A 16,342-nucleotide genomic window follows, 5' to 3' on the forward strand; every position below is an offset into this window, starting at 1 on the left:
TCGAAAGAAAATAAAAGCATTTAATGCAAAATATTTTACCAAAAGTTTTTACAACAATTTTATATAAATGGAGTCTTCTCTTAAAACGTGGAACCACCGATATAAATGTATTGTTACAAAGCTGATTACAAAACTATCTCCTCAGCTGCATAGAGAGGTAGGGAGGGTATTTCTGCCATCAAAACAACTAAGATGAACTGAAAAGTAATGTTCAGGATCTAGCCGCCTACGTGTAAGTGATGGTAACACACGTATGTTTCTGGATTAAAACTTCACGGGCTGATGTATCTTACCCCATGAGGCATTTATTAAGCTTTCTGATAATTTGTGGGTAATCTAAACAGAAATATCTGAGATGCTGTCAGCGATGTTATATGGTTTTCCCTAATGATGGGAAGACTGATGTTGGGGCAGACTATGATGTGTGTTACTCTGCATTTAGGGACTTAGGCTTTAGGGATGGTTAAAAACAAAAGCAACCACCACCAACAGGAAAAAGTTGTTTCTATTCCTGCTCAGTTGCTCCAGGCTGTAGTTGCTGGCTATGAGAGACTTAAATGGGTATAGAGTGAGAGAGACCTACGGAGACTGACAGCAGTCAGTCCAGCCAGGATCCTGGCAGGCTCGCAAAGAGTAAGACACAAAATGGGTCCTTGTTGAGAACTAGCAAAAGGCAGCTGGAAGGGAAAGGAAGGGAAGGGCAGGGCAGGCTGGAGCCCTCTCCCCTCCACAAAGCACTACAGCAGCACCGGCACTTCCCCACCGCATTAATTCATTCCTTCATTTGGCAGACTTGCCTCGTCTGGAAACGATTACCTGTAAAAGGAGCTCTTTCACCTATGTAGCTGTTCACTGAAGTAGCATCCTGCAAGACTGGGCTCTGCCTGGTCTGCAGCCAGCCACGCAGAGAAAGGCTCCAGCTAACCCCCAGTGGGGCTGGGCTGCCTGCTCCCCGCTTAGCAAAACAACAACAAAAAGGCCTTCGAGGAAGATGCAGTGGGGGGAACGCAGCTCTCTAGAAAACAAAGCCACATTAACCAGCCCTAACAAAGCAACAGTTTTCTTCTGCAGTGGAAGGGCAGGCTGGTGCCTTCCCTCCCCAGGACAGACTGTCTTTTGGGCTCTTCAGGACCACATGGGAGGCTGCCTTTTCTTTTTTTGCCGTGCTGCTCTAGTGCTAGGCTCCCCGCGCTGCTACCAGGAGCTGAAGTCCCCGAAGCCTGTGCTCTTTTTCTCTTTCTTCGCAGCTGTGCTGGTTGAAGGCCCGTCATCTTCCACGCTGCGCTTCCTGGAGCCAAAACGAAAACAAGTCTCAGCAACTATTTACTGTTCAGTGGGACCAGGGCAGCTGGATGTCTTTCCTCTCCCAGCAACAGCTATACTGGAGAGGAGTGCAAGCTCTGTGCCAGCGTGGGGATGGCAGCAGGGTGGGGATGGGGGTCTCTGGCATACCCAGAAAGAGGGAGAGTGTGTCAGTCTGTGGGGATGGCTTGGCTCAGGTTTTGAACACTTCCAGGAACGTGTTCAAAGCCCAACAAGTTCTCCAGGCCAGAGCTCAAGATTTAACAGCTGTACTTTTTTAGCACAGTCACAATGAAAATGCAAGCCACAAGTTCTCTCCCTGCCTTCTCACCTGCATTTGTGGCAGCAAAAGCATTTATGGGGAATTAAGTATAAAGCAGCTGGGCAAGTTTTTCAGATCCTTTCATGTTCCTTGAGCACAGCCTGTTGCAGTCGCTGCTGCTACTCTCGGCCTCTCTCAAGCAGAGTTTGCAACCCCATGGAAACACTCCGCAGCCAGCTCACATACTGTGGTTTTATTGTCTGATAGCAGCAGCTGACAGGGAGAACTGAGAACCCTGAACCTTCCAAAAGGCTGCTATGGACCAAACTCCCAGTTTTCAAGGCAGGCTGCAATGAGTGAAGGCCTAGGAAAGGGAAGTCCTTTCTATACTACTTGGCCCTTTCCACAGAGCCGCAGACTCTGCCTGGGTTTCCTCTGTAAATACAGTGCAGAATGGCAGCAGTTTTAAGCTGACCATTTTACCGACACACCAAATCGACCTACATGGGCTAACATATTTTTGTTCTCATGGTTATGTAAATGCCTGTAAGTCATGCAGGCACATACAAGCCGATTAAATAGCTGTCCAGATCTATGTGTGTATAAATACACACCTTTATGCAGTACACAGACAACAGCATTTTACAAATGCTTTTAGAGAAGTCTGCTAAAAACCAAGTGGAAGGCATTTATTTTAATTTTTTCAGAACTCATGCTAAGCTGCCTCTCAGGTAGGATTCCGTACTGTCCTTAGGAAAGCAAGTGATGCTGCCAATCCCAATGTGGTGTACAAAGGGTGTCTGGGAGAGGATGCTTTAGGACAAGCCTGCACAACCAGCCAGGTACCCTGGAGCTACTTGCCAGACACCCTGTGCTCCCACAGCAAGCCTGGGAACCTGCTCCGCTTTCCGGCCATTTCAGTTGTGCTGGTACAACTGTTTGTGGGGCTGAAGAGGGAACCAGATCAGCAGACTGATATGGGTTTAAGGCAACAACTTTGTGCAGGGGAGAAGCTGCTAAGAGAGAAACATCTGTGGGGCTGCGGCCTTCAGAAATAGCTGCAGAAGAGGAAGAGGTGTAGGAAGTGACACAATACAGTTCCTCAAGGACTTCTGAGTTGTGGAAATGTATCTATAGTTCTGAAGTCACCACACACCGTTAGAGACCAACTGGGTCACGTTTAAGTACTAAAAGAAAAGCTTGTCAACTTGAAAAACAACCCAAGCAGAGGGAACTCTTGACTGTTAGGACTGCATGGAGGTGTCTTTGCAAAGCCTGTAGACACAAACCAAAGATCTGAGCAATGGCACTGGACAGGGTCCCTGGCCAGCAGGAAAGGCACCTAAAACACTCAACAAAGATCAGATGGGCAGGGAACTCACGCTGCAGCCATGTTAATGTATTTTCCAATCCCCTGTCGGTAAGTTTTAGGAGTCTGGACCTCTTTCTTTGGCGGGACCACTTCAGCTTTTGTTTTGGCTGCTTCTTCTTCTTGCTGGACTTTCTCTCTTTCAGCAGCAACCTGTGGGAAGCAAAGAGTACTATCTGTTACAAGAGCTAGTCCAGAATAAAGAGAAACCATCTACAATTCTTTGAAGCTTTAAAGCACTCTAAAACAGTAACCAGCACTGCTGTGATTACAGGGCAGGCTTTAGGAGACAGACCTCAAGGGCCATAGAAACAGGCTGCCTGCAGCCATTATAACAAGAGTCCTCTCTTCTCACCTGCAGCTACCTATAGCTACTGTGGGCATTTGGAAAGGAAACCATCGGAAGCATGATGGACTGGGAGCTGTGCCAGACTCAGTTACAAGACCTCTCCACTGGAAGAGTGGCGGTGATCCTGGCACACAAGGCACTGTTGAGTGACAGCTGTTTAATCTTAGCTTGCAAACATATGGGCCAGGGGGCTGTCTGTGTTCAAAGGAAAGGCATTCAGTCAGAAAGTTCTCCAAAGAGCAGCTCTGGCCTTTCAAAAAACCCAACCAACAAACCAACTATTCTTACCTGGGCATCTGCCTCTTCATACGGATCAACAAAAACAGTTGTTGTCTGAATTCGTATTTCCTCCTGCAAGCAGAAGAGAAGAGCAATTCAAGACTAAGTTGTGCCACCTCCCCCAAGTTTGGGTTTCAGAGAAGCGACAGCAGGGCGAACCACACTGCCACACAAGGCCATATGCGTACGCTCCCTCCTGCACAGCCCCTGGTGCTTCACACATACCTTTGGACGGTCTGTTTTTGGGTCACTTTCCACATTCTCCATAGCAGTCAGAGTCTCAAAGCCACCAACCACCCTAGAAGAGGAAGGACACTATTTCCAGCTGTCACAACACACTTAAAATATTCCTGCACCCTTACATCTGATGGGTCTAATTTATGTCCATTAGTAGATTTTTAAACCATCATGTCTGGGTGAAGGAGAATCAGCAACTGTATATGGAAGACCTAAGATAACGTCATTCAGTGTGGAAGGCAAACATTTTTGCTAAAATCTGGGATTTGAATTTACAATTAAACAGAACATGGAGAAGTCAAACACTCAGAGGCCTAACAAAGCCATTTGTCCAAAAACGTGGTAGCCACACAAACCAACAAGATGGAGAATGAGTGACTGTTGGACAGCTGTCTCTGCAAGACACAAACCTGTTTCAAAATGTGTCCACTTGCTAACGCTACATCCATAAATGTGGAGCTCACTTGTTACTCACATGAGCTTTGAAAAACAAACTAACAGACTTGGTCAAGAAATCAAATGTTTTCATTAACTTCTGATCTATTTTTTAATTTTTTTTATAGTATTATCAGACTGAAGAGTGTTATTAGGAAGAAAAGGAATTGTATCTATGGCACTACTGGAGAGCAGTGACAGAGCTGTCTGTAGTAACACCAGTAATGCAGAAGCACAGGATTGCTCCCAAAGCACATCACACGGTGAGCTTGTGAGGGCTCTGGGAAGGCAGCAGAGCATCAAGTCACAGCCACAAGATAATGCCTGGGACACTTTGCCACAGCTTTTATTTACGAGGATGTTAGATCACTGGCCCCTCATTTTTCAAGTCAACATTTACAAATAGTTGCCTGAAAATGTTGAAGGAAGACTGAAGACTTTCTGGACTGTTGCATGTTCATTTTCAAAAAAAGCGTGGAACAATGAGAAAGTTCCACAAAAGGATATTTAGAAAGGATAAATGGGGTGACCCAGACAATTATAAGCCTGTCATCCTGTCATCTATCCCAGCAAAATAATGGAATAGCAGAGACAGGACATGATTAATAAAGAAAGGAAGTAAGTAACAGCAATCAACCAGGTTTTGTGGAAAACGGTCTGTTAAACAACCTTCTATCTTTGAGATGACAGATGTGGTTAACAGCGATAACAGTGTCCATGGAACAGACTTCTGGAAGGCAGCTGATATTTTGATTAAGAAACCAGAACGACATGAAGTGAACACAGCACACGCGAAGTAAAAAACTGGCTGACAGGTGTCAAAATCTAATTTTAAATAGGAACCACTGAGTCAGTATGTTTCTAGAAGGGTCCTGCTGGGATCAGATCTTGGTCTTGGGGTACTTATCCACATCATCATCCCCAATTTAATTTGAAAACAGCTACACTTAGAAGAGCAGTTAATAAAGATAAAGATAGGCTGTCGATGCCGAGTGGTCCAGATGCCTCAGAAAAGCAGGCTGTAGCTGGACAACATCTGTTTTAATAGAGCCAAATTATGTGGCTAGGAACCAAAAATACAGCCCATATGAATGGTTGTGGGACAATGAGAAGCAGCCACAATTCTCAAAAACTCTGCTCTTGGGGCCAGGAGCTCTGCAGCGATGGCAGGAGCTGACCATCAAGGAGCCCAGGGCTGCCGATGGGATGGGGCAATCCTCCAGCCCTCACAGGGTTGCAACTGTTTTGAAGCCTGACTGCTGGGATTACTGGGACCTCGGTACCAGCACAGGTTGGCTGTCAAGGGCTGGGCAGATGAAATGGAGGAAAATCAAACTAAATGAAACCAGTGCAAAAAACCAGGAACAGTATCAAACTGGTGGAATATGCAGAGTGTTTATCACCTAACTCTGCTTTCATATCAAAGAAATAGGCAATACCTCAACCAAAACACACATGATATTCACATTCACCTTTCTACTAGGACACCTCCCTCTCGCAGATGTTTCACAGCCAGGCAGACCTCTCCAGTCCCACCATGACAGCCTAGCTAGCCTGGCTGGCACCAGGAGAGGCCCCCGCTGGTCACCTGTGGTGGTCTCAGCTGATCCAATGGAGAAATACACCTCCTACTACCACTCCACACCACACTATTTACACACTTCACACTCTCTTCCCAAAAGACACATTACCTAAATGAGACCGGCTGCCCACTGTGGTCTGAGAGGCAAATGGGTCCTTCTTATTCGATACCCCTTGTGCTTAGTGCAGCACTAGTGCTCCCCACGGCTGCCCCACGGGCTGGGACGGGCACTAAACACAACTGAAAAGACAGACCCCATCACAGAAAATGTAACTATGCAGGTCAGAGAGGGTGCTGCTCAGCACCTGCCCCCAGCAGAGCTGTCCTTGCTAACACCTCGTTGCTGCTGCACTGCTCCAGACTTCTCCCCTTTATTCCCCAAGGACCTGTCAATATTCTGTAATCAGGTTGTGACTTCTAAGAGCAATTAAAAACCATGTATGCAGGCTAGAACAGCCTCATTCCTTTGTGACTGGAGGTAGTACGCTGGGGGAAGCTGCACAGGGCTTGAAGACCCTGCATGAACTTTGGAAAGTTCATAACAAAACCTCAATTTTAAAATCCTTAATTTTAAAATCCTCCTCCAGGCCAATATCAGATTCACTTATAATACTGATGATTACCACACAGCCCAAGATATATTCAACTGTGTTTTAATTGCCCCTAAAGGAAACCTCTGATTTAATATTGGAGGATTTTCTAGCCAACAGCTCCACTCATTATCTGTTCGTATGTTTTCTTTTAATTAGGTTCTGATAATTTGGAATAGCCAGATCAGCTATGCACTGGCAATCTCAACTGAGTAATCCCCTAGCCCATAGCTAGACCTCCCACAACATTAGCCCTAATGCATTTTGGTGATGCTCACTGATCTTCAGTTGCTATGCTAATTAAGCTTTATTGGGAATACTTTGTCACTTGTACATTTTGAAAGGCTGTGATAGGCATGGCATTCACAGGTCATCAGTAAATGACCTAAATAGTCTATTTCAACATGATTATAAAGGGCTAAGGGGAAAGGAGACAAAGTTGTTATGCCTGCAGAGCATGTCATTCTCTTTTCTTCTTAGTTTCTTGTCTCTAAAATGGAAAATTGCTTGCTTTCACACCCCTGCATTCTCTTAACATTTTGCGCAGAGAGTATCTCTGCATCTTACAGTGTCAGCACAGTGAGGTCTCGATATAGGTTTATGTCTTTAAACACTGCCATAATACCAGTAAAAAAACCCTGAATTTGAATACTAACTACCATCTTGGAGAAGAGAGCTCTGACCAGAGGAACTGGAAATAATTTACTAGCCACTTTTGTCCGGGGAGCCCTTGTAAGCTTTGTTAAGAATCTGGCCCAGCTGTGGCTGGTGTTTCATCAGTGAAAATTAAAATCCCAAAAGGGCAAGATCTGATTGCAAACGTCACCCATGCAGTAAAAATTGAACTACAGGCTAATCAGGGCAGTCATGGCTGCCTGGAATATTCCAACTTAAGGTCTCAAACTGTAAAGGATTTTTCTAGTTTTCCTCTGATTTGTCGAAGTAGAGAGACAACATACATACAGGCTCTTGAAACACTACGCATTATTATTGTCAGACCTCATGATGTTACATTGCAGCACTAAAATCAGTTTGATGAGATATAATGTGTCTAAGCTCATGCACTGGCATCCCTTACAGCAATTGCTCCTCACAGAGTGAGGAAACCAACACGCCAGAGAAGTTCTGGGGATTCTCTGCGTCTCTCACAACATATTCTGGGTGTAAGAAGAAAAGCTCACAGACATCTTGCCAAGAAAAAAGCCCATACAAGTTACTTTTAGGAAAGACCATCAGATCAGTACATTAAAGCATTAAAAAAAAAAACCTCTAAAGAGAGCACCAGGACTTAATATTCTAATATTCACTAACTTTGAACAAAAAGAGATAAAAGCTGTTCTATGAATAAATCTGAGTCTCAGCATAAGGAAGTCTGTACATTGTTTTCATGAAAACAAAACGCAAACTCCAGAAGTTCAGACTAATATCCCTTTATACTCTTTACATGCGCTAAATGTGTTACACAGACGGTGACAGCTCACACCGCGTTAGCCTTTCTCATGCAGCGTCACTTGTGCTAAGTTGAGAACAGAGCAGGGAAGGGAAGGGAGAAGGGCAGAGCCCCTTCCACTGTTTCTGGCTCTACTCCTTTTGTTAGGTGCCACACACGCTTTGTCCTAAACTAACCAAGACAGGTTTCAACAGATGTTCAGGTGACATCCTGCAGTGAAAAGTAAGATACCTTCAAGACATCATTTACATTAGAACAGACAGCAAAACTGAGGGTTTGCTGTGTACTTCCAGTAGCTGTTGAACAGAGAAATGATGATCTCAACTATATATTTAGCTCAGCATCCCTGAGACAGCTTGTTGTATTTTTAGAGGAGCCTGATAAATCTTGCATTACATTTAAGCACGGACAACAAGATAGATACGTTTAGGTTTTTCTTTGTTAGCATAGTAATGACAACAAAAAAGTGCCATTACTCCTGCAATTCAGTTTTCTTGAAAACTGAGCTAAGTTAGCACTGTAAATCTTTGCATTTCAAATTTAGAGATGTTATTTAAAATCTTACTTCCTGTTAAGGCTCCTTTATGCAAACTAGTAACCTTGCTTCATAACCACTGCCAATGTTTTTGCATGAACTATAAGTGAAATATCTGGAGCAAGCTCTGTCCAATTTGCAGTATGCCAACGAAACTCTCACTGTATATTAGTTAGTGCTGCTCCCAAAGAAAACTAAAGCTCCCTAGCAGTCTCACAGACATTCACACGTAGACTTCCTATTTCTTATATTTTTGTTTGGAAGAATTATAGGAATTAAGCCTTATGCAATGCTGGGGATGGCAGCAGTCCAAGATGGTAGCTTCCTGGTCAGAAGATGATAAAAGAACAATGTCTGGACCTTTCTATTTTTTTTTTTTTTAAATGCTTTAAACTAGAAACAGAAACCAGAAAGAAACACTGCTGTTTTGTAAACACATTCTGCCCTCAAGGTTATTTTTATAAAAAGGAGTACATACATTTATATACACAGAGAGAGAGAACAATATATACACGCACAAACATGTACACTCAGGACAAAATGTTTTCTGTGTATACACCCAATCTGAAAGGGAGCGAGCAATTCAAACTTGCAACAAGGATGCAGTTGAAACATCTCAACTCTCTCAATAAGGACTTAATCTAGCAGGCGAGACACAGTAACGAAAAGTGCTGAAAAAACAAGCTGGAAAAAAGCATTTTGAAACTAGACTCAACAGATGAACCTGGAACGTAAGGACTTTCTCTGCTTTGGCACAGGTTCCTCTTAAGAGATCATACAACTGTTTTGGAAACGACAGCAGCCCTCATGCAGCTCCAACAGCCCAGTCATCCTGTACTACAGGACACCACAGCCACAGCTTCCACAGGCAGGCCTACGTTAATTGTCAGCAAGGTTTATTTTCCCACCTTGCTCTTCATTCCTATCCTGGTGTCTGGGGAGCGGACTGCAGTGCAACATTAGGTGAGGCTCCCTACACAGACCCAACAACAGGATCTGCTGTCACACAATTTCTCCATTCTTCAGAGCAGAAGAGCAACAAGAACATGAGTTTCCCAGCTTAGAAGCCATTGGAGTTCACCGATTCAAATCATACAGGGAACATTACAAGTGGAAACAGAAACTGTGTGTTACTTCACTGTACCTTGGTAACTGAATAATGACTGGTAGCTCCTTCATGTAGGTAATGACCTTAGAGAACAAGTGTTACTTTCATTACCCCATTCTACAGAACTGCAGTAGAAAGCATTAAACAGGTTAAGGAATACTTAATACAGAGTAGTAGTATCCAAGGAAAGAAAACTCTCTTCCACAAAAGCATCTGGCAAGGGGAGGTGGGAAGAAAAGACTGAGTGCATGTCAGTGTCTCCAATTTGACCAAGTCTGAGGTTTCCCAAACCACCTTGTTCATTACTTCCAGAAACAAGAGAATTGAAGAATGAGCAGCAGAAACCTTGAGAGACAGTTAAAATTTATCTGTGTAAGCAGATATATGCAGCCATGTACAAAGGGGAAAACTGACCTCCATATACTCATCTCCTGTCGCAGCTGCCACATCCTTTTCTCAGTTTTTGACAAACAGAAGTGATGCTCTAATAAACACACATAACTGCTGCACAGGTCATTTCCAGCTTTGCTACTCTGACCACAACACTTTTCCCTCTGCTCCCTCTATTTCCCTTTTTATCACGTCACATACCTGCAACCTGCCCTCACTTTCAAGCCCACCATGCTGTGCTTGTCCTAAATCTCACCTAAAATTCAGAGACAGTATTTCTCTCTTCCTGTTGATCAGCACAACTCAATCACCTCCCACTATCATTTTAAACATGCACTTTTTCATGTGTCCCTTTAGCTTTCAAACAGGCTCCCCAAAATATCCACAAAGCCATTTCATTTTTTCCTAGGTTCTGAAGAAAGTGCAAATTTCAGTGGAAGGTAGGCTGAAAGGGGTCACTGCTGCAACTTCCCTGTATCTATATGCAGTTTCTTTTCTACTTACACAGCTCTCTGGGACAGAGATTATGTTTCTATTTCTGCTTAGAAAGGGCAAATGTACCAGGTCTCTGATCCACAGGAACTGTGAACCATTGGAATGATACAAAATCTAATACCACCACAGATGGGATGTGCTTGCCTCTAAATTTCACATCAGACAGGAACGTGAGCCTATACTAGTGTTTTGGCTGTAACATCTCTGCAGCTCATGCAACAGTTGGGCTCTCAGTGACAGCATGGGTAAGAGGGACCCCCCAGCCCATAATAGCAGCAGGCAGAACTTTCCCCATGCAACAGTCCCCTGCAGATGCTTCTCATCCACTTTGTGCAGAGCAAATGCATGTTGGTTGGTTTACATTATTTGAGTTTTTGAATTAAACCTCTTATCAGCAAGCTAGAACCCAACAAAAGCCACCAGTTAGTTTTCATGTTAATTACAGCACTGCCTAAGTCAGGAGAAACAGTAATTACTAGAAATGGTAATTACTAATTTAATCTAGGCAGCTCTGCTGGAGCATGAAATCCATGCAGCCTGCAACACACCTCCAAGGGAAGGTATTCTTCTCTCACTGTCCTTGTTTTTGCTTTCTATCCATGCCAAATTATCTCCTTTATTTTCAGTAACATCCATCCTCATTATTACCCTGGTGGGCAGCACAACCATGACAAGATGCCCTCTCTGTCCTCCAGCTGCAGCCTTCTCCTGAGACTTGAAAATTCCAGTGCACCAAGCCAGACATGTGCCACCTCTTCACAGTCCCACTGCCTGCAGCTGGTGTGTTTTCCAAACATACTTAACAGCCAAACATCCAACATTAATAGCTACTATAATGTTTCGAACCAGTGGGGACATGAATAAGATGCAGCTCCAGAGAAGCAACTTTTCAACGTTCCATCCCCAGAGGACCAAAAAAACCCAAAGGGGTGGGGAATCGTTGCTCTTTCACTCTTTTTTGTTCTCTAAAGTACAGAAATCCTGCTGAAAAGTTCTATATAAATTACAAACGGGTCAAATTCTGCTCTCAAAGATACATATGTGACACTCACTAACATAAACCAGAGCCACAGAGAAATAGCTGAGGGTACAGCTGAGATGAAGAGTATTTATGTTTTCATATTAACTGAAATAAGTAATCCTCAAATCTGTATCAAAGTCACAACAGGCCAGTAAGCATCCAATTAAGACAATCCAACATAACATTTGTGGAAACAAAGAATTCTGATTTCACCGGTTCATTCTATTCTTAAACCTAGATATTATTCCTAGATATGCTTCCCAGGTATTATTGTGCTATACAGTCTAAGATCAGATAGAGGCACCAAATCCCAGAAACACCCAGGATCTAAACCAGCAAACTGAAGGTGGAGTTTCTCTGGAGATACAATTTCTGGAACCTTTTGGCTTTTAAAAACAAATGCAGGTAAAAACAGCTGAAGGATTTTGATGACAGAATACATATATTAAGAGCTGAGCTGTATTAAAGGCTTAACAGCCTTTTATATTAAATCTGTAGATAACTTCAATTATTCAACTTGTAGATTAATACAGAGTGACTGGAATACATCTATCCCAGCATCTTCATTTTTTACATTCTTTGAATTAATCTTCATTTACACGCAAGAGAGTCCAAAGTCAAATTCACCTGCTCTGTGAAGATGTCGCTCATTTTTCATGCAGGGAGCCAAACATGATTCTAAACCAACACTTTAAATAAAGTTTTTCTTTTGTATTTCAGCTAAGAATATTTGCAGTGCTGAGAAAGCAGCACCACTTCTTTACTCTGGCAACTAAGTTCAGATTTCTGTAGTAGCAAGGACAAACAAAAAATGAAAGTGTCTTTGCTAAAACTGCATAAATCTCTGCTATTATACCCTTAGCTAGATTTACTTGGACTGAAGTAATTCCTCTCTAAAGGGCAATGTACAGTGTGAAACAATTTGAGCTGTTTTGTTCAGAAGGTACTTGAGACGTTACACATGGTGCAAAGGCTTTTGGGAGCAGGCTCCCTGCACTGCAGTAAGCTCAGCTACTCTCTAAATTCTTTCCTGGTGAATTACGGTAAAACTGGAGCACATGGGGAAACACAGCAAAGACACTGGAAGACTATACAGAATGCTCACTGAAGTCAGGTTGCATCTAGAACAGAGGAACAGTCACATTTTCAGCTGAGCTGTCCTAACCCAAATACTATTTGATGAGGTGGCAAGCTCAGGTTAACAACATTACTGATAGGATTTAATGGGATTTTTGCAAGGAGGACTCAAATTGTAGCTTAAGTGAAATAGTCTTAAGATATGGGTAATGTAACTCCTCCAAGAAGATACTTGCTCTCTAGAACTTGCTTCATTAATCTGTTTTCACCAAATGACAAGGGAACTGTAAATTTTTCTAGGGCAGACCTGAGAAAGGAAAAAGAAGTGTATTTCAAAGGGTGGAATTATTGCAGAATCAGTATTGGAACTAATAGCACTAAAGTATTTGTTTTAAATGAAGCCAGTTTCTGCCTCAAGAACTCACAGGCAGAGAACATGGATTAAATATATCATTATATTCATTATACAGCACAATCGTATGACATCCAGTCAAAGTAAACAGCACATGCATTTCTTTTCAGTTGCTGCCCCTCAGACAGATAAAACTCTGAGAGTAATAAAAAAAATATAATCTTAATTTTAAAAAGATTGTAAAATTCTCAGGAACTACCAATGAAGCAGGCTAGTAAAATTCCCCTTCCTGCCATTTGCACCATGGCACTTGTTAGAACAGCTATGCATGACTTGGAAAATACCATGTACCTGCAGTAGAGGAAGCAAAGAACAAACTGTAACATAAAGATTTTGTAATATCTTCTGTAATAAATACCTTGATCTTTATCATGTGAGGGCTTGACTGGAAAAAACTTTTGGAAGATACTTTTTTATAAAAAATTAAGTACCCTTGCTGTCTTGGCATCAGTAATATCTTTATATATACAAACATAAACATGTATGTATGTACACACCCGCATGCACATAAACACACAGATTTTATTTATACTGATGATAACTGTCAGGAAAAGAAAATAAGAATAGAATAAAAAAGGATAAAAGGGGCCAAAAGACCTAACCTATGCAGAAGCTCTGTGGTCTATACCATGATGAAGAGCAGTCCTGTCGTGACTAATTTCCTGGTTGACAGCTTATAATAGCATGAAAGCAGCGTTGAAGAGGTAATCTCCTGTGTCCCAGTAATTAGCATGCACAAATATTAACATGGTTGGTTACAGGACAATGATTACTTTGTTCATGACTCCTCGGAGGGCCACCCACAGAATGGAAGGCAACTTACAATGATGGAAAGAGGAAAAAAAGGCAGAGTCTACTGGCACTGATGCAATGCTGGCCACCTACTCATGACCAGGAGAACTGGATTGTGAGCTAGGATTTTGCACCAGTTCAATTGCAGGAGTCACTTTAGGCTTCAGACATACAGGAGAGCACATCTGCTACACTCTGCTTATAATATCCTTCACTTACCTTCCAAAAACTGTATGCTTCTTGTCCAGATATGCACAAGAGCGGAATGTGATGAAACTGGAAGGAAGAAAGACGTAACATGTAGCATATTATCTTATTGACACTCAACAACAGCCAGTATTTTTAAAAACAGAAAGTGTATGCAACAACTCTCCAAGAGAAGACAAGACGCCCTCCCTCTCTGTCTCCCCTCTGAGAGGCTGGCTGGCCAAACATCCTTTAATGCCTCTGTTTTGTGGGTTTTGTCCTGGACTTCTGGAGTTTTGACTTCTCCCTTCTACACATTACTAACACCCCTACACAGTACTCCAAGCACAGTGACTTGCGCAAAGTCCAAAATCAATCTGAGCATCTGCCTCCTTGGCCACGCAGGCCCTGGGAAACTCACACACGACAGGGAGACGTGCATCCTACTTGAGAAGTACATTTCTTGGGCACGATTGGGAGCTTGCATGCAGCAAATACCATTATATAACTCAACAGTTTGTGCCAGTGTAAACTTCTATCTTTTAGGATATTTACTTTTTGCATTTCTCTTCCATTAAAGTGGCCTGCCGGTGATCCATTTCTCCTCCGGACAGAGCAAATTCATGCTTCGGATGCAAACATGGCTGAAGAATACTTCCAAGTGTCAAAAGTAATGAAAATCTGTGAAACTTGGATTTTTAATTTTTAATTAATTGGATTTCTCATTTTGGAGGCTGTATCTTTACAGTGAAATGTGGGAACTAAAATTCCAAATCCAAAGCTACCTTTACTACTAAAACTTTTCTCTAAAGCTTAATGCTTCTTTGGAAGATTTGGACTACAAGCGTATGAGACAGAGGTTTCCACACTGTGGTCTGCAGACCATGATGGCTCATCTTGGCTGGACATGCAGTGCTGGCTCTCCTCCCTGTCTCCATCTGTTACACTACACTAGAGACAGCTAAAAATATATAAGCATTCCAAAAGCACTTTTCCATATAAGCAACTGCCTCAGGAAGTTTTATGATTTTTAGCAGAAGAGGTTGCAATCTGCCAGACAAACTATTAAGACATAGTTTGCCCTAGGAAAGCTTTGAGATGCTGTACAGAATGGAAACTCCTACACAGGGCAAACATTACAATTTAGCCTTGTGCATGGGTTCTTTGCACCACTTTATTCCCAGGTATCCAATTCTTAAGATTATCAAGTGGTCAGTTATGGAGCACTGTAATAAAAAAATCTGAGCAGCAGCAAATACACAGAGAAAGCTTCTCATCCATCAACACATCAAAATAAAATTAAGGACAATGGAATTAACATAACTCAGGACGATCCCAGAGAAGTCCTGACCATTATTCGAGCATCACCTTACACAGGAGAACCCAGCTCACTCTGCACTGCAGCGCCTATCACCTATGGGGAGAGCTATTCACCTAGTTCCTAAGGTCACAGCCATTGCCAGAACCATGTAAACACTGCCTAGGAAGCTTTATAAACATGGGCAGCTGGAGTCTCTCAAGGACTTCACATATAAAGGAATTTCATATTTCACTTGCAAATTTCAGGAAAACATATGATCACATTTACAGCAGCAGATGATGTCACTCAAAACAGCACATCACTCGTGATCTGTCCATATAACTTCTGTTTCTAGAATCCCTTTTTCAAAAGAAGAGAAGAGAGAAAAGAGAGAACAGAAGAGAGAAAAGGAGGCCTCTACTCTCCCCTAATTTAGCATGAGTGCTGGCAATAACATTCAAATCCAAAATAAGCTCTACAGCAATCTGATCCTGCAAACTGCCCAACATGTGCTTAGCCTTAAGTACGCAAGTAAGCCTATTAAAGGCCCTGAGACAGCCACTTGTGTTTAATTAAAGCTAACCACACTACTGCATAGTTTAGAAGCCACAATAACACTTAGCATCATGAAGACCAACACCAAGAACCCCCTCGCTCCCCAGTCCCAACACACAGCAATGTACACACACAGACACACTCTCTCACTCTCTTCCCTGGGGCTCCCAATAAAAGTACAACTTTTTTCTGTTGCAGTACTTAGAGAGTGACCAATAAATAGTTAGCTTAAATTGACATAGAACTGTTTCAAAATACTACATGCAAACACCCATATTAATGTTATGTGTAAAGAATGGTACTAAAACTTCAATTATTTTTAAATTTCATTTGTTGTTCTTCCTGCTTCTTCATTAATTTTTTCCTCACTTTAGTCCTCATTCTGCTTTTGTACACTGAAAAAACCCCAAGTCATTCTTCATGCCAGATTCTGCACTTCGCCATGTCTGGGTTCTACATATTTCAACAGTGCAAAACTGTTCCATTTATTTAAAATCAGGTGAGTAAAAAGAAGCAAGATTTCCACAGAGTATATATTTCATTTCATTAAGCCCTTTCAAAAAGTTGAATACAGGGCTAAATTTAAATGGAGTGGAGAGGTGTAATTATCTTACAG

General features: G+C 42.4%; 1 protein-coding gene across 1 annotated transcript in view; it reads right to left on the bottom strand.

Moving 5' to 3' along the window:
* PPIL2 (peptidylprolyl isomerase like 2) overlaps window positions 1-16,342 on the bottom strand; it is a 72,220-nt gene continuing 55,878 nt past the window's right edge. The window contains exons 16-20 of the mRNA XM_056343069.1: window positions 13,905-13,961; window positions 3,787-3,859; window positions 3,571-3,633; window positions 2,947-3,086; window positions 1-1,288 (exon numbers count right to left, since the gene is read on the bottom strand). Coding sequence (XP_056199044.1) covers window positions 1,195-1,288; window positions 2,947-3,086; window positions 3,571-3,633; window positions 3,787-3,859; window positions 13,905-13,961 — 427 coding nt within the window. The 3' untranslated portion in view covers window positions 1-1,194. The remainder of the gene's footprint in view (window positions 1,289-2,946; window positions 3,087-3,570; window positions 3,634-3,786; window positions 3,860-13,904; window positions 13,962-16,342) is intronic.

Source organism: Falco biarmicus, chromosome 1, assembly GCF_023638135.1.
Source record: "Falco biarmicus isolate bFalBia1 chromosome 1, bFalBia1.pri, whole genome shotgun sequence".
NCBI classification, from domain to species: domain Eukaryota; kingdom Metazoa; phylum Chordata; class Aves; order Falconiformes; family Falconidae; genus Falco; species Falco biarmicus.